Source organism: Eschscholzia californica, unplaced genomic scaffold (assembly GCF_041429995.1).
Source record: "Eschscholzia californica isolate CP2 unplaced genomic scaffold, dmEscCali1.0.p SCAF_6, whole genome shotgun sequence".
Lineage (NCBI taxonomy): Eukaryota > Viridiplantae > Streptophyta > Magnoliopsida > Ranunculales > Papaveraceae > Eschscholzia > Eschscholzia californica.
In genome coordinates, this window is record NW_028238483.1 from 15,803,612 (window position 1) to 15,829,120 (window position 25,509).

At 37.8% G+C, this 25,509-nt stretch overlaps 1 protein-coding gene across 2 annotated transcripts; it reads left to right on the forward strand.

Annotated features, from left to right (window-relative positions):
- Positions 1–8,689: 8,689 nt before the first annotated feature.
- Positions 8,690–14,771, forward strand: LOC147531985 (S-adenosyl-L-methionine-dependent methyltransferases superfamily protein). 2 transcript variants are annotated; one of them, XM_086646134.1, is made up of 13 exons: positions 8,690–9,136; positions 9,910–9,968; positions 10,112–10,162; positions 10,292–10,433; positions 10,812–10,897; positions 12,559–12,657; positions 12,806–12,859; positions 13,074–13,218; positions 13,406–13,467; positions 13,714–13,807; positions 13,888–13,968; positions 14,116–14,277; positions 14,457–14,771. In XM_086646134.1, the coding sequence occupies exons 1-13, from the start codon at positions 8,899–8,901 to the stop codon at positions 14,666–14,668; spliced, it is 1,485 nt and encodes a 494-aa protein (XP_086502260.1). In that variant the 5' UTR covers positions 8,690–8,898; the 3' UTR covers positions 14,669–14,771. The 2 variants fall into 2 exon arrangements, with proteins under 2 accessions (XP_086502260.1, XP_086502259.1); XM_086646133.1 differs by having other exon boundaries at positions 8,748–9,136; positions 13,885–13,968.
- The last annotated feature ends 10,738 nt before the right edge of the window (positions 14,772–25,509 follow it).

The window sequence follows — 25,509 nt, forward strand, 5'->3', positions numbered from 1 at the left end:
GACCGTGAGGCTAAAGTCGAGGCGAAATGTACTAAGATAGGAATCGAGATTTTGTAACTTTGGACTTAGATGATGCTCAATGTGGTTGGACGCTTACATTTTAGGATGAGAATACTAGTGAGGAGACTTTTAGCATTTATATGCGTTTATCGATTTTGATTTGCTTGTTTAGCATGCTTGAGTGTGTCATTTGTTGTCATTATCTTATTTACTTCGGTGTTGAACTCTACTGTGTCTTTTGCAGTCTTGAATTTTGTGGGTATATTCACTGAAACCCTCACGAGACGACACTCGTCCACTAGGGGTAAGTGGGTAACCTAGGGGTTTAACGACTTGTTGCATACGCTAAATGGAACCGGGATTCCTCCGAAAGTGAGTTACGATTTTATTTTATTGTTTTGTTTTGTTTTGTTTTGTTTTGTTTTGTTTATTTGCTCGAGGACTACAAAATTCCAAGTTTGGGGATGTTTGATGTGGCGTGAAAATGCCACATTTAGATCACTTAACTTCGATGAGTTAGTTCTTTTCGGATTTTATTTATAATTATTTATGTATTTTTCTTGGTAGGTACCATAGTAGGAGTTTGACGCTTAATTCAGAATAAAACAGAGCATTTATCACATTTTCATCTCATGTGGGAACCGGAAGGAAAGAGAACCAGAGGTATTTTGGTCATTTTGGAAAAATTAGAAGTTGAAGATGCATAAAATGTCCAGACATTGACTAACGTTTGAAAAATCAAGATCAAACCTGAAGTCAACAAGGTCAAGCCGGCTTAAGGCAGCAGGACCGCTGCGCTCCTGATGGTCCACCGAATGTTCCCCTAACTGGGAGGTCGACCAGAAGAATTCAGCCCTACAAGACGCACTTGGCATGGACAGATCAACCCTGGGGTCTTCAAAGGAGTGAGGGGGTCCACACAGGTTCGACCAATGTCTTACGCCCAGAATTGGGGAGGCAGCAGCGCCAAGCGACCTACCGACTTAATCTCGAAACTTTAGAAGTCGGTCGTCCACACATCTCAAAGTGTTTAAGCCAGTTTGAACTCCACGCATCTAAAGGAGGAAACTTCTCCTTTAGAGTCTATCACACCGGCAAGATATCTACAGAAAATCCTTGAACTTAAGCTCTTCCACTTATCAAAGACCCGTGATAGACTCTGAGAGAAACTCTAAATACTCAAGGGAGGAAACTTTCCCTTCGGTTTAACGACAACCACCTCGCCACCGCCACTAATCACAGTCGGCCTAACATTGCCTATAAAAGGCCCCCCACATCGTCCTTCACAGGACACGATCTCTTTGACCCTAAAAAAGATCACAAGAAACTCAGAGTTGTCAGAACTCGCCCCCCAAAAGGATCAATCAATATTCATTCTTTTACTGCAAAGAGCACCCTGACTGGCTTGAGCGCGGGAGTAGTTTTCGAACCCTTTGCAGGTTTCCCCCCCAAGGAGTTGGAGTTAAGAACTGGAGCAAGGAGCAAATAGCAGTAGCTGGGAGCTGGAATAAAGAGAAGCAGAGCAGGAAGCAGAGCTGAAAGCAAAAACACGGAGCTGATCAATCCCCAACTTAACGGAGGATTCGAACATAACGGAGGCTGTCATGCATCAACTCCCTACTTCATGCTGATCTAACGGAAAGCCATTTTTGACATCAACAGAAGTTAAATGGAAAGTGGATTCTATGGTGAGTCCAACAGAGAAACGGAAGTCGAATCGGAGTTCGGACATGAAAGTTAAAGGCAAAGTTAAAAGCACTCCCTTGTGTTCTAAATTAAAATCAAAATCAAGGCCTGGTCCAAAGACCCAAGAGTTCAAAGAAAATGAGTTAATTCATTTTTGGCCCCCTAGTTTGTGACCCGCTTCATTTTTTACCCCCTATTTTTCGTAAATTCAAAATTGACCCCCTTTTTCTTAACGTCGTCTACATACCGTCAGAATATTTGTTTTTCTTCCAAAATTATCCTTTCATGGGTTAGTGTGCATTGCTCCTTCCCAAAGTTGTCAAATTAACTATTATCTTCTTTCTTCTTCATTTTCATTTGAGTTTTCTTAGAGAGATAAAAAAAATACACAAACCATCAAAAACACACAAACCATTAAAAATACACAAATACACAAACCATAAAAAAATACACCTCAAACTTCATTACTTCACTTGATTATACAACTCAATACGTACTTAATAACACTAATTTATTCATTTATTCACTTTCAAGCTTCTTCTTCTTCTTTCACACTCTAACTCTTCATTTATTTGTGGTTGTTGTTGGGCTTCTTCAATTGAGTAACTATATACAATGAACAAAAACGAAACCACCTGCTTCTCCAAATGTGCACAAGAAAGATATTTTTATAGAGAGAAAGAGTATGAGTGGACATTAAAGGCATTTTTGCACAAGAAAGAGATTTTTAGAGAGAGAAAGAGTATGAGTGGATATTGAAGGCATTTTTGCACAAGATAGAGATTTTTAGACAGAGAAAGGGTATGAGTAGTATTAAAGGCCTTTTTGTTTAATTTCTTTCACCTGCCTTTCCTTACTCACTTTCTCTCTCTAAGTCTTATTAAAGCTTCACTGAAGAACTAAGGTTCAATTTATTGCCGGAAGATAAAGATTATTGAGCCCATTCTTTTCTATTTCTGAAAATATTCACATTCAGCCGGATTCTCGTTTTGTTTTCTTTGAATTTATCAAATCTACACTTGCTCAAGTAGTACTACCAGAAAGAGATGTTGCCATCAAAGTTAACATTTCTGGTGGTGCTTTTAATACTGAATTCATGGAATCCTAATCGATTGGAGTCCATGCAAGAATTACACCGGAACTCTCCTGCAATTCAGCCGAAAATGTACAGAAAATTGTTATATGGAACATGAATCTCGGCTGAGTACTATCGCCAAGTTTATCTCAATTGAAATCTCTAAAGACATTGTCTACCAATTTGTAGGAATTATACCGTCATAATTATCAGAAATTAGGGCAATTTGTAAGCTCAATCTGAGTAGTAATGCTTTATCAAGAAAAATTCCTGATTTTTTTGGGTTATTATTAATATCTTTCCCTTGGCTTGATTTACCTAAGAGGCAAAGAATGGTTTTACTCAAGAGATTTTTGGTTTACCCAATGTTGCATTTGTATCACTGAGAAGTAATTCTTTAGTTGGAAATGTTCAAGAAAAGATTTTATTGTGCACAAATTTAGAATTTTTGGATTTAGGTACTAACTTGTTTAAAGGGTTGGTTGCATTTGATCTTATTTAGTTTTAAACCTAAGTTATTTCAATGTCTCACTCAACAAATTTCATGGTGGGTAATTTGGTGGTTTGTGTGTTTTTTTCTCTCTCTAACAATACTCAAATGAAAATGAACAAGTAAGAAGATAATAGTTAAATTTGACAACCTTGGGAAGGAGCAATGCCCACTAACCCATGAAAGGGTAGTTTGGAAGAAAAATAAAGATTCTGACGGTATGTAGACAACGTTAAAAAAAAGGGGGTCAATTTGAATTTACGAAAAATAGGGGGCCAGAAAGGAAGCTGGTCACAAAGTAGGGGGCCAAAAAGGAATTAACTCAAAGAAAATAGACAAATGAAGAAAACTTGTAGGCACCCCCACATGTTGACTTAAGATGTTTGGGAGTTGTGGGCTTTGGGCTGCCTTTAGAAAAGGAAAGGGTAACAAATGTAAGGAGGGGAGACCTGGTCAGACAGCATCTGCTCTATTCAACAACAAGGGGGGCTAGGGTTTTAAAAAGTTAAAAAGAGAGAAAGGAGGGAGGAGGTTTGGCCGGCAAACACCTTCTCGGGAAGAAGGTGAGGGAACTCGGCATCGTACGGGAACAGCAGGCACGGGACAACAAGGACTTTGCGGAGGCAGCAGCTTGGGTTCTTCATCAACAGTTAGGATTTGACGGGCAGCGACTAGAGCAGCTCGGGATTAACGAACAACAGCTAACGAGCAACTGTGAGACGTGATACTTGCTCGGCACAGTACATAGGTGGCTCGACAGCAACCCAGAAGCATTTCGGGTCAAGTTCTTGGCCAGAATCCAGCACTTCTTGGCCGAAAAAATAGACCCTTTCCGGAGAAATTTGGGCTAGTTCCAGCGATTATTTTGCCTGGAAACTTTTGGGCTTTTACTCCATATACGATTGTCTTGCTTCCCGTATGATTTGATTTTGCTTTAGTGTTGAATTTTTAGTGAGAGAAAGCTAGGTTGAGCTTGACCGTGAGGTCTTAGGGAACACCGGGATGGTGCCGGCCTAAGGGGGCTCCGACGGTCAAGTCAGTAAGCTTGCAAGAAAAGTAAAAAGTACGTGAATATATCCTTGGAATGTTACCGTTAGTTGGATAATGGTCGGAGTTTAGGCACGGCTCATAGAGTGGTCGGAGCTCGCTCTCTACGGACAGATTGACTTGTTTGGAAAGAGATTATCAGGCCTGCCTCGTGTATGAGACAATCCTGGAGAGGTTTGCTTGTTCAGGGGTATGTATCGTAAATAAGTGAAAAGCTTTATGGTCGTGACCTTGTATGTGGATAATCACGTGGGTGACAAGTAAAGGTATTGTCCTTGAGGAGAGATAAAGTAGACAGACTCTTAAAGGTAAAGTGGTTGAACCCTTGATCCCGTGAGTGTCTGGAGCGAGAAAGTAGTCTGCTCCCTCAAGGTCCCATACTTTGATGATTCTACCTGGTCAAGAAGGCAACAAGATCCCGAACCTTCTATGAACAGTTCCTCGTAAAGACTTGTATAATTTGAGACCGATCCTTAGGTGAGAGAATGAAGACAAGTTTATGCGATAGAACGGGATTCTACCAAAGAGCAAGACTCTATGAGAGAGAAAGTAACGGTGTGTACTCGTTGGTTGTAAGATGATAATGTTTAAGCAAGTACTCGATCTGCTTTCCCGGAATAAGATGATCGAGTGCTTTAGATGGGAATTGGATGATGCTTTAGTGGGGTATCTTCAGTGATCACCAGATGATCAGTATCATCTTCCTCTCGGTCCTTTTATAGTGTTTGTGGTCGACCGTCACCTGTCGTGGGCTGTCGCCTTCAATGGGGTAACGCTTTGAGCGGTCATCATTAATACGAATATTGTAGCCCATTAACGAGTATATGAATGGAGGTTTGCTGGTGAGGACGAACCTCTTCTTCTAGGGCTGGAAGTGGTTACGTATTTCAGCCTGGTGAGGAGACGAGGGCTGACCTCTTCCTCCAAGGCTGGCTGGAAGTGCTTCTTTACTTTGGCGTTGCTTCGGGGCGCCCGAAGATAAATGGGTCGGGCCTTTAGCCTTCAATTCATGAGCTTAGTCGTTGTATGAGCCCATCGATCATGGATTTCTAGGGGCGCTCCTGGTGACGTATTTTGGCCCATACAGAAACCTCGATCTTAATCGTTTATTGACATATCATTTGCTAGTTCGTACTTAATTTGATGATCGATGCTTAGTGACTTTTGATTGGTTATACTTAGTTTGACGTACTATGCTTAAGAATGTCAAATTTATTCATCGCCAACTTATATGATAGTGTGTCATTAGTTTGATAGTCGATGCTTAGTAAGTTTTGATCGACTATGCTTAGTTTTACACATTATGCTTAGAATTGTCAATGTGGGTGAAGTTAGCTAAACTTTCATGTTCTAGATAATTAGTATTAAGTCATATCGATCGTGTGAATCGAAGTATCCTTCTCACTCAACTCTAATCCCGAATTCTCTCATCTTTAGTCTAGTTAGTTTTTATTTGTTTAATTATTTCAGATTGATCCAAAAACCCAAATTATCATCTTTTGTTTTAGTCTGAGATAGTGAGTGATACCTAGACCGGTGGGTCAGATTCTCTCGATATCTGAATCACATTCCTATCTTCGTGGATCGATCTCGGTCTTACCGGGTTATTACTTGACACCCGTATACTTGCGGGTGGTGACCTTTTAGGGTAACCTTTTAGGCCCATCAAGGGCCCCTGGAAGACCTAAGATGGCAAGGATAAGAGTAATTGATGAAGTTCACAACCAACAAAAAAAACGAAAAAAATGCAAAACGTGTGGATCTATTGGTCACATAGCAGAACTTGTAAAGGACCTTCAATGAGAGCAGAATCATCTAGCAGAAAGACCAAGACGACTAGAGGGAAAACTCAAAGCAACCTAAGCTTCGTTGGTCCTGATATGAGTTCGTCAAGGTATTCTTCAGCTACTGTTGCAAGTAATGGAGGGAAAATACAACAAGGTGGTGGAGTTTAAATTTATAATTGGCATTTTATTTTTGTAAAGACTTAAGTTGTTTACTTGACTTTTCTTTAGATATAGAGTATGCATAAATACTTCCATGAAGTTTAGATTTTTCCGAAACATATGAAATATTCACAAATGTATTTTGTTAATTTCTTTAGTTATGCTATTTTGTCAATAACAGGAAGATATTTTGAGTTTAATTAGGTAATTCTACTAAGGTAATGAACCTTAAAAAAATTAATGCACGTTGAGTTAGAAACTATCTTAAGAAAAGGTGAAATAAACATGAACTTCAGCTTTGAGTTGTGATTGAGTTGGCGAGAATGGGAGATATGAGTTTCTCTTTTCAAGAGAAATACACAGAAAGAATGGAAAAGAAACTATAATTGTTAGAGAGAGAAAAAAAAATAATTTTGCAGGAGATATGAAAAAGTTGAAAGTTTTTAGAGAGAAAGGGGAATATATCTGTGAAATTAAGTTAAAAAGGTAGTGACGGTATTTGAAAAATATGACACACTTTTTATTGCACCTTTTCAGTTCGGGCCCACCACTCATTGACGCATTGGACCTGATCCACATTTCCTATCTTTTTTTTTGCTGAAAGAGCTATATATTAATTAACTAGAAATAAGAATTCGATTACAATACAACTTAAAAAGAAAATATGGAACATTCTTCCAAAACTTCGATCTGTTTTTCTTTCTTGCCCATTTAGCCATCTTGTCTGTTGCTACATTGAAGTTCCTGCTAGTATAAGAGAATTTTACTATGTAGCCTCCTTTTTATTTCTTGAATTCTTTTAATATGAATTTTCGATTGCCATCGTACATCATTTTTACTGTTCTGTAGGTTTTTCATAATATTAATATTGTCACTTTCTATGATGATTCTATTATATTTGTGAGATTCTGCTCATTGCATTCCTTTGAGAATAGCAATGGCTTCGCCTTTCTCCGAGTTTCTGCTCCTAGTTGTAGAGGCTAGAGCTTCAATGAACTTCCTCTTTGTCATGGATAATTAAACTGATTCCTGTTATAGTATGAATGTCTATGAATGAAGCATCCACATTGATTTTCAGAAACGTCGATTCAGGGGAGTTCCATTTGCCTTGTTCAATTTGATTTTTTGTATTATTGATTTCCTGGATTTGTGGGAATGTAGTGATCATAGAAATTATATTTATCTAACGTGTTGATTTCATGTTGAAAGCAATGGTGGCAACGCATTTTCCATATATTCCGTTTCCTATCTACCTTGGATCTTACCTATAATAGGGTATTCTTTTTTGAGGAGTTGGGCCAAAAAGGGGGCCAAAATGAAAATCCCACCCAAAGTTGCCTAAAAATGGAAGGGAAGTCCAATGTGTCAGTTCGGGGGGTCAAAATTACGTAAAGGGCCCTTAGAAAATAAAGTATCTACCGTTCATGCCATCGAAAATTACAAAATTGCCATCGAAAATTCTCGGGAAACGATTTTTTTTCTGAAAAATAATCTGACAACCCGTCCATCAGAATCTGTACTGTTCAGAAAATTACGGAACAACCGCCAAAAAATTCTCGGGAAACGAAATTTTTTTCGGGAAATGATTTTATTTACTGGAAATTTTTTTCTGTACTAGACATTTTTGCTGGGCGGGAATTTGAAATTTCGTAAAAAAATTTGAAAATTTGGGGGAATTTAAAATTTCGTAAAAAAAATTTCAAATTTGGGCAGGAATTTGAAATTTCGTTTGAAAATTTCAAAACTTCGAAAAAAAAATTTTGTGACCGGGAAATTATTTTATTTACTGGAATTTTTTTTCTGTACTAGACACTTTTGCTGGGCGGGAATTTAAAATTTTCAAACAAATTTGAAAATTTGCCCGGGAATTTGAAATTTCGAAAAAAAGATTTCGTTTGAAAATTTCAAAAAAAATTTGAAAATTGGAATTTTTTGTGTACGGGAAATTATTTTATTTACCGGGAAGAGATGGTTTGCTGGGCGGGAATTTGAAATTTCGTTTCAAATTTTCAAAAAATTTTGAAACTTTGAATTTTTCGTGTACTGGTAAATTATTTTATTTACCAGACATTTTTTTTTTTCAGGAAAACGTCAGAATGTCCCGTCCAAGGGCAAGAGGGGAATAAAAAAAAAAACTGACATTTGGACCTGCAACTAATTTTTGGGCAGGAGTGGATTTTTTTTGGGTTTACCCCCCAGATTTTGGACTGTTGACTCAAAAATCCATTCTTTTTTTAGACCTTGACTATTCTTCCTTTTCTTGAAGGGAGATGCTAGAGAGCCCAAATTTTTTGGGCATTTTAGTGCCCAGCTGATGTGGAATCACTAAAAGACAAGGTTTTTTCAAAGTTTGACTACGGTGGGGACCGCTTTTATTTCTAAATGAGGAAATATGTCACCCTCTAAGTACCAATTTCTAAGTCACTCTATCATTTCCCTTTCTTAAATTCGTTTGTCAAGGCTATGGGCTTTGTTATAACTAGAGGTGAATCTTACCCACGTTAATTCACTAGGAGCTCGGGTTAATCAAGAAAAGACCCCTTATAGCATTTTGAGCATTTTCTAAAGCAACCAAACTAAAACCCTTCCCAAGTTTGTTCGCGCTTTTAACCTCAACTCACCGGCGCCACCATCTTCTTAGCTATTCTGTTTTAATGGCGCGACTCAAAACCACCGCACCACCACCGGAGAAGACGTCGAAGGGTTCGAAGAAGCCCAGCAATGCCGAACGATCTTCTCTCTTTGCACGAAGAGAAGCAGCTACGGTATTGAAAAATGTACTCCAAGGAGATGCCAGACGCAAGGCTGTTGCTTCTATCAAATCCCTAGTTTACAGTCCTTCCATCCGTAACAAGAAAGCTACCTTCGCTCTTGTTTGTCAAACCCTAAAGCGTATGTATCTCTCTCCTTCTCTCTCTCTTCTGAAGCTTAAAAGCTAACGATCATTACAGTTAAAGCTCACAAAACTTTTAGGTCATATTATATAGAACTTGAACCAATCTAGTGTGCAAAATAGTAAAAGTAAACATTTTGGGGTTAATTGACTTGAAATCTGAAATGAAGGCTCAACTTGGTAATGCTAGGTTTTAACGACCCAAGTTATGCTAAATTGTATTTTGGTCTTGTCTACTCAGGTTCATCAATTGTATGAGCTAATTTGCGAACTTGAATATTTAGACCACTGGTTTCAACTACCCGAATACTCTTATCAGATATCAAATCACTAAGAACAATATAATTTGAAATTCTTTACCATTTTATATACATCTTGTGTGAACTTGCACATACTCGTTCTTGTACGTGTGTCCATGTACATACTACCTAGTTTAGTTTATATCAACTTGACAATTTCACAGCCAATTTAGAAGCTACAAATGCTTTTGTTGTTAAATTTCATGTAGGGTAACTAGAAATTAAGTCAGTATTTTGTACCACATGAATATATACCACCAAGGCATAAGTTAGGTCACTAACAAAAAAATCATGTTAAACCAAGAATTTCATTCATTACAAAATTTATGTGATCAAAAGTTTTTTTCTTGGAGTAGGTGTGAGGCTTTGTAGTCCTTTCTTGGATGGACTTATTTGGCTTTGTATGTTGTGGTAGAACGGAAAATGAAAATTGATGTTGAGACTTATTTTCATAGATGTCTTCTTGTGTTCAGATCTTCCCCTTCTCAAGGACGTCTTAGAGGGTGCTAATATACTGAACGGCAAATGGAAGGTATGAGGACACATCTACTCTGATTTTCATCAATATAGAGAAACATCTCAAGCGATGCAAATATATTAGGATCTCGGTGATGTTAATTTGTCGTTCAATACTTGAAACATTAAGTGTGTAATGCAGCTGGTTTTCTTTTGTAGAGGCAAATTGAGCTGATGTACATAATCACATATGACATTCTCTTTGGCCAGGTTATGTTCTTTTTGTGTTTTTCTAAAAAAAATCAAGATTCAAATTCCATTTACTGTCTGTAGTACTTTTTTTCTTACTTTATCTCTTTTGAGTTTAATAGTAATTTATATTGACCTCTTGTCTCACAGACCGCTGTTGGATTGGTTGGTGATGCAGAAAAGTTTCTATTGCTCCGCAAAGATGCTTTAGAATCGGCTCTAGCAAAGCTTTGTGTGAGGAAAAAAGTGAAATGTGTTGAAGAATTGTTGCTCCTAAATAATCCAAAAAGTGGTTAGTCCTTGGATCGTTTTCTTGCTAACTTTATGGATCATGCTTAGTTTTAGAGGTATCATAGATAAAGCACCAACTACTAGTAGAAATCAGCCTTTCCGCAAGTTGTTGAAGATATTAGTAGAACGACCTATATGTTTCTTTTGTCCAAATTCCAAAATCCAAATCCCTTAAATAGTACAAGAAAAAGAAAGGCTAACATTTATTGAACAGAGTCGAACATGAGATGTTTCTATTCCCTTGTGAGCTTTCTGATACTCTAGATAGCTGAAATTCAATGTGGGATATTTTTGTGCGAAGTTCCAAAATTGTATAATATACTGTGAATCTATACAAAAAAATATTACATGATATACTGAGATCATTTATGTTTTGCAGATGTTTCAAAGCCTCGATACGTCCGTGTGAATACACTTAAATTAGATTCTAACTCTGCTTTTCATGAGTTGAGCAAACAACACAAGGTAATTTTGCTATTCAGTACTTTGTATCTCAATGTGGATAAAGAAAAACATGATAAGTTCTAAGATGTTAAACTTGGACTCGGCTCGAAATCGGCTAAGGGTCTAGCTCAAAACAGGACCAAGTCGAGCCGAGTTATTTGGCTGAATCAGGGTTATAGGCAAAAAAGTTCAAATTTTTACCACATAATGACGCATTAGTTCTTATATATTTTTCGTGCATAAGCTTCGAACCGAGTTCGACTGAATTTTAATTTATTATATACATGTTATTGTCTTATATATATGTCACATAATTCTCAAAATGCACTCTTAGTTTCATAGAAAGTAACAAAACAATGGGGAAGAAGGGATGACGGAAAGAACAAATAGAAATAAATAAAATTAGAAAGGTAACAACGGATATACAGAGAAGGAAATAAAAAAGAAAGACAGGATAGAACATCAAACACAAAAGAAGGAAAGAAAAGAAGGGAAATAGTAGTCTAGAAGAAAGAAAAATAAAGAAAGAAGAAAACAAATAAAGAAAGAAAGAAACAAAGGAATGAGAGAAAGGAGAGAGAAAAGAGGAGAAAAGGTTAAAAAATAATGCAAAGGAGGGAAAAAACATAAAAAAGAAAAATCCAGGATGGAAACCACAAAAAACTAAAGTAGAAGAGCTTGGTGGCTTGACGAGTTGAGATGACTTGGACTTGGCCAAAACCTAGATTCGGAGACTCGTCCAAGATTGACTCAGGCTATCCCTGAGCTCGAGCCAAGCCCCAAATTATTGGACGAATCTGCTGGGTTAACTGCTTAGATCATAAGTTAACGTGATTCTTCTCTCGATTCCTGAACTGGGTATAAGAAATTGGTATATATAATAGAAAATGTTAGAAGTTCGGAGGCAAAACCAGGGGATGAACGGAGAATTTAGAAGTAGTGGAGTGCTATTGGGTGGTTGATGCTCATTAAATGAAATATATGGTTATATTACAATATATGCTATTGGATAGCGCTTCTCCATACAAATTGTATTTGTTTGTAATAAAATTGTCAACGGAATCAAGATAGGCGGCATATTAGTAAATCACGACATTAATAAAATTATTATTTACTTTGTTAACCGATATAGTAGGTATTTGAATAACTAAAGTTACTAAACACCAAGCTTAATTATCGTCGTGGCGCCATTCACAGGGACACTAAAGCATAACCGTAAAAGACGGGGCATAGAAACATAAGATAGTCCATTAGAGAGGTAAACCGATTTGATGACACAGGGTGTGAAAAGCAGGGCATAACATAGGAGTCTAAGATTATTGGTGTTCCCCGTGGCAGTCGATGAGGAATGGGCTAGGTCACTAATTTTGTAGACATAAATGGTTATAATATTAGATTGCTTCTCATATTAGTAAATTGTATAATGTGAATATTTCTTGTAATTTATATATAATGAATAGAAAGGCAGGGCACCAGAGTATGAGGTAGAGCCTTTTAGAGCCGTCACACGTTCAAGCAAAAATTCTTTGTCACATTTTTTTTATACAAGTAATTTTTCATAAATTCATAGTATTGTTGCTTTGTAGAATAGAGCATGTCACTTGATTGTTCTGCCATGGTCCAATGGTCCTCATTTTAGTTTCTTGTCTTTTAAAAGAACTTCACACTATCTTCATGAATAGGTCGAAAATGATGACATGGTTCCAGACTTGCTGGTGCTTCCACCAGGAACTGATTTGCACAATCACCCTTTGGTGAGGGATGGAAGTATTTTAATGCAAGTAAGTGATTGTTTTAAGTTAATTCTATTTGTTTATTGGAGTCTAATTGCATGTTCTAATATTCTTTAGCCTTTCATTGGACCTATAACTTCCGACTTTATCACCTTTTTTCACCTTAATTTTCATCTTGTTTTTGGTGGTTCATCAGGGCAAGGCAAGTTCCATGGTGGCGGCTGCTCTTGGACCTGAGCCTGGTTGGGAGGTGAGGGATTCCCACTAAGCTCAACTATCTTGTTTTTAGCTACACTTGTACCTCCCTGACATAAAGAGGAAAATAAGTGTGAAATTGGTAGTTTCTTTCGTTCTCTGCTTCTATTAATGCGCGACTTGACAGATGAATCCTTTGTATGGTAGAGGCTACACATATTTAGATGGATTCAAATTTCTTATTAGTTGTTCAATTTCTACTTCTGAAGGTTCTGGATGCTTGTTCAGCTCCAGGAAACAAAACTGTCCATCTTGCTGCACTCATGCAAGGAAAGGGAAAAATCACGGCATGTGAACTTAACAAAGACAGGGTTAAACGTTTAGAGGAAACTATCAAATGCTCTGGAGCTTCTAGTATCCTTACCAACTTTTTGATGTTATATTTTTCTTTAGTTTTCTATTGTGTAACATGTGCTCCAAATTTCTCTAGGCGTTAGTAAGCTTTCTCAAAAGAGACCAGTTCTATGATTATATCTCACTAAGGAATATACGTTTGGAAATACAAATCAGTCAGCTTTTTATTCCTTAATCCGTCTTCTAGATGTGAAAGTTTTGCACGGGGATTTCTTAAATATAAGCGTTGAAGACCCTTCTTACTCAAAGGTCAATTTCTCTTAAAATTCTGACATCTAAGATATGTAGTTCTGTGAAAATTTCTAATCCTCGTGACTGGGGACATGACATCTAAGATATGATCATGTCCATTTTACATTCTTTTTATGTTCTTTGCTGTCTTCCTCGAGACTGGGGACTATGTACATATATCTATTAGATTAACTTTCGTCCACTTCATATGTATATCAATTTTCTGCCCTGTAATAAATTTCCCGATGAATGTTGCTTTTGCAGGTTCGTGCTATTCTGTTAGATCCTTCTTGCTCTGGTTCTGGAACTGCCGCCGATAGATTAGATCATCTTCTCCCATCATATTCTGCATCTGCAGGTTAGCTTCTTGCATTTTCAAACCGTTTCTTTTCCTCTATATTTGTTTCTCTCAAGTGTTATTAATATTATGATCAGCAGAATCAGTTAATGTTGCTGACACTCCAAGGGTGAAAAAACTTGCTGCTTTTCAAAGAAAAGCTCTTGAACACGCATTATCATGTGAGCTTAGTTACTCATTCAAGTTTTTATTCCATCTTTTACTGCCTTCTAATTGGATTATATTACATTCCGATATAAAATGGAACTTTTGTTTGCACTTTTACCGAACCAAGATTAGAATAACATGATTACTTTATGTTCTGACAGTCCCAGCTGTTGAGAAAGTAGTGTATAGCACTTGTTCCATCTACCAAACTGAAAACGAGGATGTTGTCATGTCGGTTCTTCCACTCGCTGCTTCTCTTGGTTTTCACCTTGAAACTCCATTTCCAAGTTGGCCTCGCCGTGGTCTCCCAGTCTTTGAAGGCTGTAAGTGTTCTAATCAAAACCTATTTATCTCTCAATATTTTGACGAATCTTATTTCATGTTCATTTTAAGTGAAAGCCCAACTGTTTTGATAAAGATTTAACCTTTTTCCCTTCTTCCTTTTGCCTTCTTTTATTCTTACCTGGCGAAACTTAATCATCTTATTTTTATGCTCTATTAGCTGAACATCTACTCCGGACTGATCCCGTTATGGACATGGAAGGTTTCTTCATAGCGCTCTTTATCCGAAAGAATATCATAAAAGATCCAGTAAAGCCAATCTCACAAACAAAAAGCCAATGTTTGACGAAGAAAACTATAAACAGGAGGGTGATACCCACTCGATATACAAGGATGATGGAAATGATGTTGCATGCTTCGTTAACCTGCTGAGAACATAACTATTTGTTTTCCGTTTTTCAGTCTGTTGAAAGGGTGATTTTGTTTCCCCCTAATTGTTGGAGTGATATTTCAATAGATATTGATTACAGTTTCATGGCTCTTGCATTATTCTCATAAATCTCATAATTGCTATAGTTTTTTCTCATACGAAATTAATATTGCTCCAAAACAATAGTCCCTCATGAATTCCAAGAATTAGTTAGTAGGCTCACATTAGTGATACTTCGATTGTGATATAATACAATAATCTGCAAAAACTCATAAGTTGGCAGCACACTGTTAAAACTTTAGTAAAGCCATACACGCGACAATAACAACAACAACAACCAAGTAAGATCCATATGGGTTTCTCTCCCCACTAGATCAAATTGATCAATTCTTGTCTCAGTTCCAGTACCATAGCTGTGCTCATTAATGGTCGCCAGGCTCCGCTTTTGATGTGAGTAGGGGTATTAGGCAGGGGATCCCCTTTCCCCTTTCTTGTTTGCTATTGCTATGGAAGGTCTAAGCCAAATGCTGGAATTTAACAATAACACCACACCTTTCATAAGTTTTCCCATACCCAACTCTAATCTCTTCATTAAACACCTTCTCTTTGCGGACGATTGTATCATTTTTGGGCAAAATGCTCTAGAGAACGTGTACAATCTTAAACAAATCCTGCAGGAATTCAGCGAAGCCTCAGACCAAATGATCAATTTTGCGAAATCCAATATTTTCTTCTCCAAAAATGCTCACCCCAAATTCAAAAGAATGATCATCCGTAACCTCAAAGTTCATCAATCGTCTACAAAAGACAAATATCTGGGCATTAATCTCATCAATCGTCGAGTTCTCAGGAGTTCTAGTTCATCCTTAGTCTATCGACCTCTAGGAAGCATTGTTAGAAAGTAGATCAGGTGAGAAGAGTTGGTAAGCTTCCCCATTCCATATTAGTGGTTGTTTCCTTTCGATGAGATCAGTCGTTTACATAAAAAATTTAGTCCGTTTTTTTTAATGTGTTGAGTTTTCTTTCATACTCATACTCGCACGTTGAGTGAACCATTTCTGAATGACTTCAATTTTTGAGTGTATGACGGTGAGGCAACAGTCGAGGCGAAATGTATCGAGAAAGTAATCGAGGTTTTGTCTGTTCTGCACCGAAATGATACTCATATTGGCTGGTCACGTGCACTTCGAGTCTTGATTACTAGTGAAGGAATTTTTAGCATTTGTATGGTTTGGTCGATTTGGATTTCATTTCTATTAACTTTCGAAAATCTACCGGATAAACATTTTTAGTCCTTATCATATTTAGACCCTTCTGCATTTTTTGAGATTTTAGAATTTTGTGGGTATATTCACTGCAAACCCTCACGAGACAAAACTCGTCCTCTTGGGTAACCTAAAGGTTTAACGGCTTGTTGCACGTGATAAGTGCAATCGTGATTCCCTACGAAAGTGGTGATCTGGGTTTAGTTTTATTTTTCTGTTTTGCTCTAGGACTAGCAAAATCTAAGTTTGGGGATGTTTGATGAGACATGAAAATGTCCCATCTGAATCTCTTAACTAAGGCTAGTTAGTCCAATTCGAGCAGTTACTCTGATGAATTGTGTGTTTCTTTTGTCCAGGTGGCTTTACAGAATTGAACTCGGAAAACGGATAAAATCTGGATTAAGACACACTTGAGGGCATTTTGGTCATTTGAGAATTCTGGTAATTTGCCCAACATTGATGATCGGGTGAAAAATATAGTCCAAGACGAGCCTGTGGGTGAACACAGAAGTGAAATCGAAGTCTGGGTGCGAAAATTATAGCAAGTCAAAGTTAAGGTCAAAATGAGCTGACATTTGGTCAACATGGATCTCTCTAAAGACATGTGGCGCAAACAGAATGAAATTACCCAAGAATTGAAGAGGCCAACAAATGTGCAAGTTTGTATCCACGAACATTGCCTCATTGCAATTAAAGTTAATATGGGGTGTATTTGGCAACTAAGCGTTCTATGGGGAGACTAAATTTGAAATAACAAGGTTAGTTGGGATTGAAATCCAAATCAAAATTAATAGTCATTCTTGCCCAGGTGAAGAAGAGTCACATAATCCGTTATGGCATCATTATGAGGTCATCAACTAATTCTTTGCTGCCAATTTATTTTGTGGGCTCCACCGTAATATCCTTAGTGAAGATTTACAGAGGAACTAAAGTGGGAACAAATCTATAACCGGTTGCTTTCCAAAATTTGTGGGGATTTCCTATTCTTTTGGTCTTCTTATTCTATCAACAACTCAACTGTTCTTAGGGAAATAAATTACAACAGATAAGGAAGAGCTGGAGATTTCGAAAATAAGCAGTGAAAGAAAGATGGAAATCAACATAGATTGATGGAGTATTCGGTTCTTTGAGAGAGATCTCTTTCTTTTAGAAACAGAGAGAGAAAGATATTATTTTCCATCTTTTGGAAAAGATTTCATAACCAACCAAGAGATGGAAAGAAAGAGAGATTTCCGATTGATTTCTTTAGAGGGGTTGCTGATATTTTCTTCTTCTTCTACTTCTATATACAAGATTGAAACATAGAATCATTGAGATATTTTGTTACAGAATAGAGGGAATCATCCTCATTAAGGAGCAACTTGGAGATTTTTATTTGGTGATCTTCTTCACCTTTATATTTGATTTTGTAATAAGCTCATTTGTTTACAATTGCCATGATGATGATGATGATGATTTTGTGTAGCTAAGTCTCTATCCGACTAAGATTTATGAGGAAGTCTTAACATATCAATAGTGAGACTCTTTTCATGCTTTAATATCTTGAAATGTTTTAACTGAGTAATACTCAACTCTAGGTGTTGATATACGAAGATCTCTTCATTAGCTATGCTTTATAGTTTGATGATTCATGTTTAGAATACATCTTTAATGGGTCATACTTACAAATTGATAGTTAATCGTTGCGACTTTGACATTTCGAAGCTTTAAGTTTAGACTTTAGTGATTCCGCTTTCATTTGATTATTTTCCGAGAATTGGTATGATAGGTTACCAAGACTTGAGTAATACGAGAGATATGCATGATTACGTGTCATTAGTATGTGTTAGAATAGATTCTAAAATCCTAGGTTATCTCCTCCATTAAGTCCCTTGTATCATAGCACTTGTTTTCTTTAAGTTGTTTATTATTTTATCACCAAAAACCAATTTACAAAGAAAACGTGTTACTTTCAAGTCTTAGAAGAGGTTTAACTAGTCTCTGAGGAACGAACCGGTCTTACCGGAATTATTACAACTTGACACCCGTGCACTTGCGGGTGTAGACCTATTTAGAAAACTTTCTAGGCCCATCACAGATCATTGAAAGGATTGAACAAACTTCTACCACACCACTGAAAATTGAATCTATACTAACAAACAAATGCAGGGAAAAACCACAGCAACACCAATGGAGACCTCCATCGACACCATTCCTCAAGATTAACATAGATGCCTCCTTTCTGAAACTTACGGAACCGGCTGGAATTAGATGTATCATTCATGATGAGAATGCAAATTTTGTCATAGCAGCATCAGATATAATCCGTGGCCAAAATGCAGAAGAATGCAAAAGTTTAGCCCACACTTCAGCATCATGTGGTCAATACAACTTCAAATCAAATATGTTCACATCGAAAGTGATAATCTTAACCTTATCAACTTCGCCAACAACCAGAGTGATGGCCTTCATTGTCAATCGAGACGAATTATCTCAAAATTGCTGGCTCTCAGGAATCATCCAGAGAATGTAAGCAGATGCTCTGACAAAATGGGGTAGAACCAATCGTCAGAAGAAAATTTGGAATGAGGCTCCACCGTCTCTTTCTGCTTTAAATTAATGTGCTTTGTAAGAATGTTTGTTTTTAGTTTCATTTCCTCATAAAAAAAAAGATAAGGCCATAGCTGTGATTATTTTCTACATAGCTGATGGGCCTAAAAGGTTACCCTAAAAGGTTTCCACCCGCAAGTATACGGACATCAAGTAATAACCTGGTAAGACCGGGATCGATCCACGAAGATAGGAAGGTGATTCAGATATCGAGAGATTCTAGCCCACCGGTTTAGGTGTCACTGACGAACTTAGACTAAAAATGAAAAGATAATGATTTGGGTTTTTAGGTTGATTTAAAATAAATAAAAATAACTAAACTAAAGGTGAGAGAGATTCTGGAGAAGAGTTGCAATAACAATCGAGCAAGAGTAGAGTGAGAGGGGTAATTCGATCCACAAGACTGATAGTGGCAATAACTAACTATCTAGAGCATGAAAGTTTAGTTAACTTCACCCACATTGACAATCCTAAGCATAATATGTCAAACCAAGCATAATCGATCAAAAGTTACTAAGCATCGACTATCAAACTAATAACACACTATCAAAGGAGTCGACAGTGAACAAGTATGACACTAATAAGCATAATACGTCAAACTAAGTATAACTGATCAAAGGTTACTAAGCATTAGTTATTAAACTAAGCACGTATTATCAAACTATATGTCAATAGACAATTAAGATCAAGGCTTCTAATTCATAAAATTAGACAAAGTTAATCAACTAACATTTAACAAACAATGAGTCATTCATCACATATCAAATTATGTTTCACGAATACCCGAATACAAAAGCTAGCTAGACATGGTGAAACACATGATAAACGAGAAGAAAATAAAGAAAAACATGAGTTAAGGTGAAAATCTCCCTATTCCGATGAGGCGCAAGGCTAGGATCGTCGGAAAATGATGTGTTTAAGTGCTGCCAATCTCCCCTTAGAAAAGTTCTGATTTCCCTTTAACTATCTGAATGAGGTGTCCCCTCAGTAAAAACCAGGGTCCCTTTAGCAACCAGACTATCTTCTTCCTCTTAAAATATAACCACCATGAAAGCTTGGTGAAGTTTTCTCTCTCTAAGATTTTTAGCTCAAAATCTCAATCAAACACAAAGAGAATCAAGGCAATCAAACGGAGAGCAAAATCCCTAAGTTTTCCGGCCAAGAAAGTGGCCTGAACAACCTAGACAAATCCGGCAAGTCAATGTGAATCCGGCCAAGATGGTTCCTGTTCGAACAACAAAGCTGTTGTCCCGTCGTCTGGATGCCTTCTCGAGCTGGTGCAAGAAGATCCCGAGCCTTGGCGTTGAAGATCCGGCTACAAGAAATCCCGAGCTGCTGTTGAATTGCTCTCTGTCCCGAGCTAGAACAACTGTTGAAGTTCCGGCCACTGTTCGAGCTGCTCCCAGCCATAGCTGCTGACCCGCGCCGGCCTGTTGACGAATCCCGAGCCGCTGCCTCCTTGAATGAAGGGCGAACCTGCTGTGTTCTTGAAGAATCCGAGCAGCTGCTGTGTTATCCTTGATCTCGTGACCTTGCTGCCACTTTTTTCGGCTATTCCAGTCTGTCCCGAGTAGCAATTGATGATGCATAAAATGTCTAGACGTTGACTAACGTCTGAAGAGTCAATATCAGACCTGAAGTCTATTGGGTCAACCCGGCTTAAGGTGCCCCTAATGGTCCACCAAATATTCCCCTAACTAGGAGGTCGGCCAGAAGAAACCAGCCCTGCAAAACGCCCTTGGCATGGACAGATCAGCCTTGGGGTCTTCAAAAAAGTAAGGGGGGTCCAAACAAATCCGACCAATGTCTTACGCCCAGAACTGGGGAGGCAGCAGCGCTAGGCGATCTACCGACTTAATCCTGAATCTTCAAGAAAGATCTCAGTCGGCTACACTTCTCGAAGTGTTTAAGCCAGGTCGAACTCCACGTAACTAAAGAAGGAAACTTCTCCTCTAAGATCTATCACATCGGCAAGATATCTACGAAGGATCCTTGAACTTAGGAACTTCCACTTATCAAAGATCCGAGATAAACTCTAAGAGAAACCCTAGATACTCAAGAGAGGAAACTTTCTCTTTGGTCTGAGGGCAACCGCCTCACCACCGCCACTAATCATACTCGGCCTAACATCGCCTATAAAAGGCCCCCCATATCGTCCTTCCCAGGACACGATCTCTTGACCCTAAAAAGATCACCCAAAACTCAAGAGTTCCCATAACTCGCCCCCAAAAGGATCAATCAATATTCATTCTTTTACTACAAAGAACACCCTGACTGGCTTGAGCGTCGGAGCGGTTTTCGAACCCTTTGCAGTTTTCCCCCCTTTGTGAGAAGACGAACAGGAACAAGGAGCAATGAGCAGGAGCAGTGATGGGTCATGAAAATGTCCCATCTGAGTCGTTTAATTTAGTCGAGTTACTTCGTTTCGAGTCTTTATTATAATAAAATGGTTGGTTTTCTTGATTAGGTGTCTTTTGGAGAGTTAGGTGTGAAAAACGGTTAAAAATGAGGAAAAGGTGCATGAAGGATATTTTGGTCATTTGGAGTGAAGGAAATTCTGGTAATTTGGCCAAGGTCAGTGCGTGGTTGAAAAGTAGAGGTCGAGACGAGTCCGTAGGAGAAAACGGAAGTCAAATCGGAGTTCGGATGAGTGAAATATGCAAAGTCAAAGTCAGTCAACATTTGGTGCACATTTGGTCAACACTCGGGACAGTGTCGGGCACAGATTTGGCGCGCGGTACACCAAGGAACACGTGGCGCGCTATGGAGGATGGTGCATCTAAATCCCGTGTTTCCGCAAAGCAACGAAATGGACCCTATAGGCCTGATCCGGTGGAGCGCGCAGCAACTTAACCCGGTAGCCCCACTTCAACATTTTAATCTTGACCGTTCTTCTTCGCGTATCCCAGATCGACGGTTGCTGAGCGTCCTTCTCAATTGATGCTTCTGTATAGCCCGTTGCAACTTAACTCCGTGCACCCGGAAGCAACGTTTTAATCTTAGCCGCTCCCTTCCGCGTGTCCCAGATCCGACGGCTTCCGTAAGTCCCGTCCTTTATTCCATTCCCATGTTGCCCGTAGCAGCTTAATTGGATGCATCCGATCACGTGTCACTCTCCCGACCCTCCAGATCCCGCGTTCTTTTCCATCCGACGGTTACTGAATCATCTCACCTTATTATCTTATAACCGGGTACACCAAATCACCCGAATTCCCACTTTAAAGCCCTAGCCACCTGGTTTTGTCCTTTTAACCCATTAAATTCCAAAAGTAACCCTTCCTTTTAATTCTTTTTACCATTTAACCCAACCAAAACCCTAACCCATCTATAAATAGCACCTTTCTCCTCCATTAAAACCTAGACTTGCAAACCCTCTCAATCCTCCCTTCTTAGCCCCCTTTCCTCCTTCTTGTAGTTGTAAAACCCTAACCCTTCTTTTCCCCTCTTAGCCTCTCTTAGCCTCCTTTTCTCTCTACCTCTTCTCAACTAAAAACCCTAGCCACCATTCTTTTCTCTACCACCTTCATCTTTTCTCTAGATTTTCTTTCTCCTTCTAATTTCTTCTTCTAACCTTCAAATTTCTCCATACCTTCTTCTCTAAAATCTCTTCTTCTTTTATCTCTCTTCTAAATTTCTCTTCTTTTATCTTCTAATAAGCTATTATTTGGAGATTTGGGTAATATTCTTGAGACACTTGGAGCTTAAATTGGACATCAAAATGGAGATACATGGGAGTATGGATTGTGAACATTCTTGGTGATTTCTTTCCATTAATCTTTTGTAATTCCATTTATTTTATGAATTCAATGAATATTATTTTAGATTCCATGAGTAGCTAAATTTTGTATCTAGGGTGTAGAGGAAACCATATTTGGGCTTATTTTGAGATATGTTATAAATCAATGAATCCTTATTTTGAGCTTCAATGCCTATTGATTGTCATTTCATGTTGATTCTATAACCTTATTATCATTCATGTATTATAATTAGATATTTCATGCTTTTATTGATTTATTAGATGAGATATGCCTTTTAGATCTTGAATGATAGTGTAGGAAATTAGTTTTATATGGTAGTCAATCATACATTCTTGATTTTGAATTGTGTTATTAAAGAATATATTCCGAAATCTAAATAGTTTATTATGTTAGATTTTGAGTTATACATGAGAAAAGGGATTTGTTAATTAATGCATGTTTTAAGTAGTCCATTTATGTGGTGAAATCGAAAACCCTAGATTCTTCTTCTCATCTTGATTTCATTCTTATTAGTCTATTAGTATTGCTTTCTTTCTTTCATAGTAGTTTCCAAATCAAATCAAAAGTTTGAAAGGGGGTTTAATTCGAGATTTAGATAAAATAGCTTGTCCTTTGGAACGAAACTCGACTTATTAGAAATACTATAACTTGACCCCGTATACTTGCGGGAATAGACCTTTTTTAGGCCTATCAAGCAGGGAGCAAGGAGCAGTAGCAAGGAGCAGGGAAAATGAGGCAGAGCAGGAGGCAGAGCAGAAAGCAGAGCAGGAGTCCGGAACTCTAAGCCGAGCAACACCAACTTAACAGAATAATCAAACATAACGGAGCCTGTCATGCATCAACTCCCGATTTCATGCTGATCTAACAGAAAGCCATTTTTTGACATCAGCAGCAACCTTGCCAGCCAAGCGTTGGCCGGCGGCTGGTTCTCCCTTCTCTCTCACTCTAACTTCCCACAATTTGCTTCCCAAACCCTAGTTTCTTGATGGAGAAGATGATATTAAGTCTGACTTTTCTCCCCCTTTTGTTCATCACCCCAAAGACTAAAAACCCTTGACTTAGTTTAGGGCCATTGACTTGGTCTTGAGGTGCTCATAAAGTCTTCTTTACCTTCTTCTATCGATTTGGGCTTGGGTTTGGGCCTTGATAAAGAAACTAAGGGGGTGCCTTTAGGTTTCTCTAATGCTCCTTGGCTTCTTTCTTTCATAACTTCCAAATTCAGATCGGACTTCTGTTTTCGTCGTTGGGTTCATCATAGACTCATCTTGTTATCCGATCGCTGATTTTTCCAAAATGATCAAAATACCCCTGATGTTCTTTCCTTTCGGTTTCTTCCACATGAGATGAAAATGTGATAAATGCTCCGTTTTATTCCGAATGAAGCTCCTTACTCCAAATAAGTCTTCTAACAAGAAAACTACATAAATAATTAGAAATAAAATCCGAATCAGCGAAGTTAAGTGATCCAAATGTGGCATTTTAACGCCACATCAATAGTGTTGCCATCTCAATAATAATATCGAAGGGAAAAACTTGGTGTGGGTTTGATGGAGGGCATCCCCATATCCTCAAAGAGAAGACTAGGCAGGTTCTTAACAAATTACTTAGCCGCTTCATTTAGTGGTTCATTATTGATGAAGTTATTCAATCTATTGTTATTACTCTTTTGGTATTGTGATCTTTACTTTCGTTAGAGATGCTACTATCAATAAAGCGTTGTGCATATTCTGCAAACATTTTTTGTATGGATCGTTATGTTTTTCGTTTTGTTTCTTTATTTTTCTGTAGTTCTTGAATTACTTCTACTCGATCCTCGATCTAATAAGTCTACTAGTGAAAGTGGAACTAGAAGACCACTGCTTCTTGTTCATCACCTCTAGGAAGATCTTCCATATTCTTTTCCTCTCCAACACTGTTATTTTCTATCAAATGTCATAATTGCTAAAAAAGTAAAACAATATTTATCGTGTAATATAAAATTGATTTGTCCTTACACATTACACATAACACATAACACATGGACACAATCACATACGCATATAAATACGTGTCACATACATATTAGTGTCCCTTCTTTTTCTCATAAATATTAGACTCCCCAGCTTTCAGATCAACCATAAAATAGATCGAATTAGGTGTATCAACAAAATCAATCCCAAAAAACCCAACCAAAAAACGATTACAAGACTCACAATATTAGCATTTTGAAACTGTAAAAGGGTGGTGACATGTAGGCGACGACAACTAAGTAACATAAGGCCATTGCTGTGATTTCTATCCACATTATAAGCATAAGAATCCACACAAGTAGTCTCAGGCTTAGAGGCAATCCACTCACCAACAGTAAGATTATGCTTAAAGAGGCCAAAAACCCAACTGTATTACTAACTATGTATGTAAAATATGCCTTCGGGTTGCTATACGCCAATACAGACGTCCCAGCATTATGCATTATCTAAGGAGAAAACCCGTTGTGGTTTGATATAGGGCTTCCCCATATATCCTCTAAGACAAGACCCGGTGGATTCTTAACGAATTCTTTAGCCGCTTCGTTTAGTAGTTCGTTTCGGATAAAATTATTCGAGCTATTATTATTACTCGTTTGATTATTTGGTCCCAACTTTTGTTGATAGTAAAGAAAAGTACCAGGGCTAGTAGTCAAACTAATCGGGGAATCGTCTTGCCACACACCACCCGGTAGGTTTGTTTCAGCTTGAAATACCATGGTCGCTATTAGTGATGCTACCACCATTAACGCGTTTTGCATATTCCGCAATCATTTTTTATACTGCTCATTATGTTTTTCCTTCTGTGTTTTTTTATTTTTTTTATTTTTTTTTTATTTTTATAGTTCTTGGATTACCTACACTTGTTTTCGATCTAGTGGAGTTTCCAGGTGGAACTAGAACTACAACTTGTTGGTCAGCACTCCTAAGAAGATCTTCGATTTCTTTTTCATCTATAGCACTGTTATTTTCCAATAAATTACCTAAGGCTGTCAAATTGTTGTTGTTTACAACATCTGTTAGAATTCCTATATTTCCACCTAATAAATATTTCACCATCTGCCAAAAACAAACAATATAAACATAAATCTTTTTCTATTTGTTTTCTCCTACCTCTTCAAACTTCCGGACTTGTATTTTCTTGGTGCCATTGATTTTAACTATATGAAAAATAATATAAAATGTCTACAAGTTAGCAAGACATATTACACATCATTGCATCTAA

Coding starts and splice junctions, on each gene's coding strand:
- LOC147531985 (XM_086646133.1), top strand. CDS start 8,899: ATGGCGCGACTCAAAACCACCGCACCACCACCGGAGAAGACGTCGAAG. Junction 12,658..12,805: donor ATGGAAGTATTTTAATGCAA/GTAAGTGATTGT, acceptor GTGGTTCATCAG/GGCAAGGCAAGTTCCATGGT. Junction 13,808..13,884: donor ATCATATTCTGCATCTGCAG/GTTAGCTTCTTG, acceptor TATTATGATCAG/CAGAATCAGTTAATGTTGCT.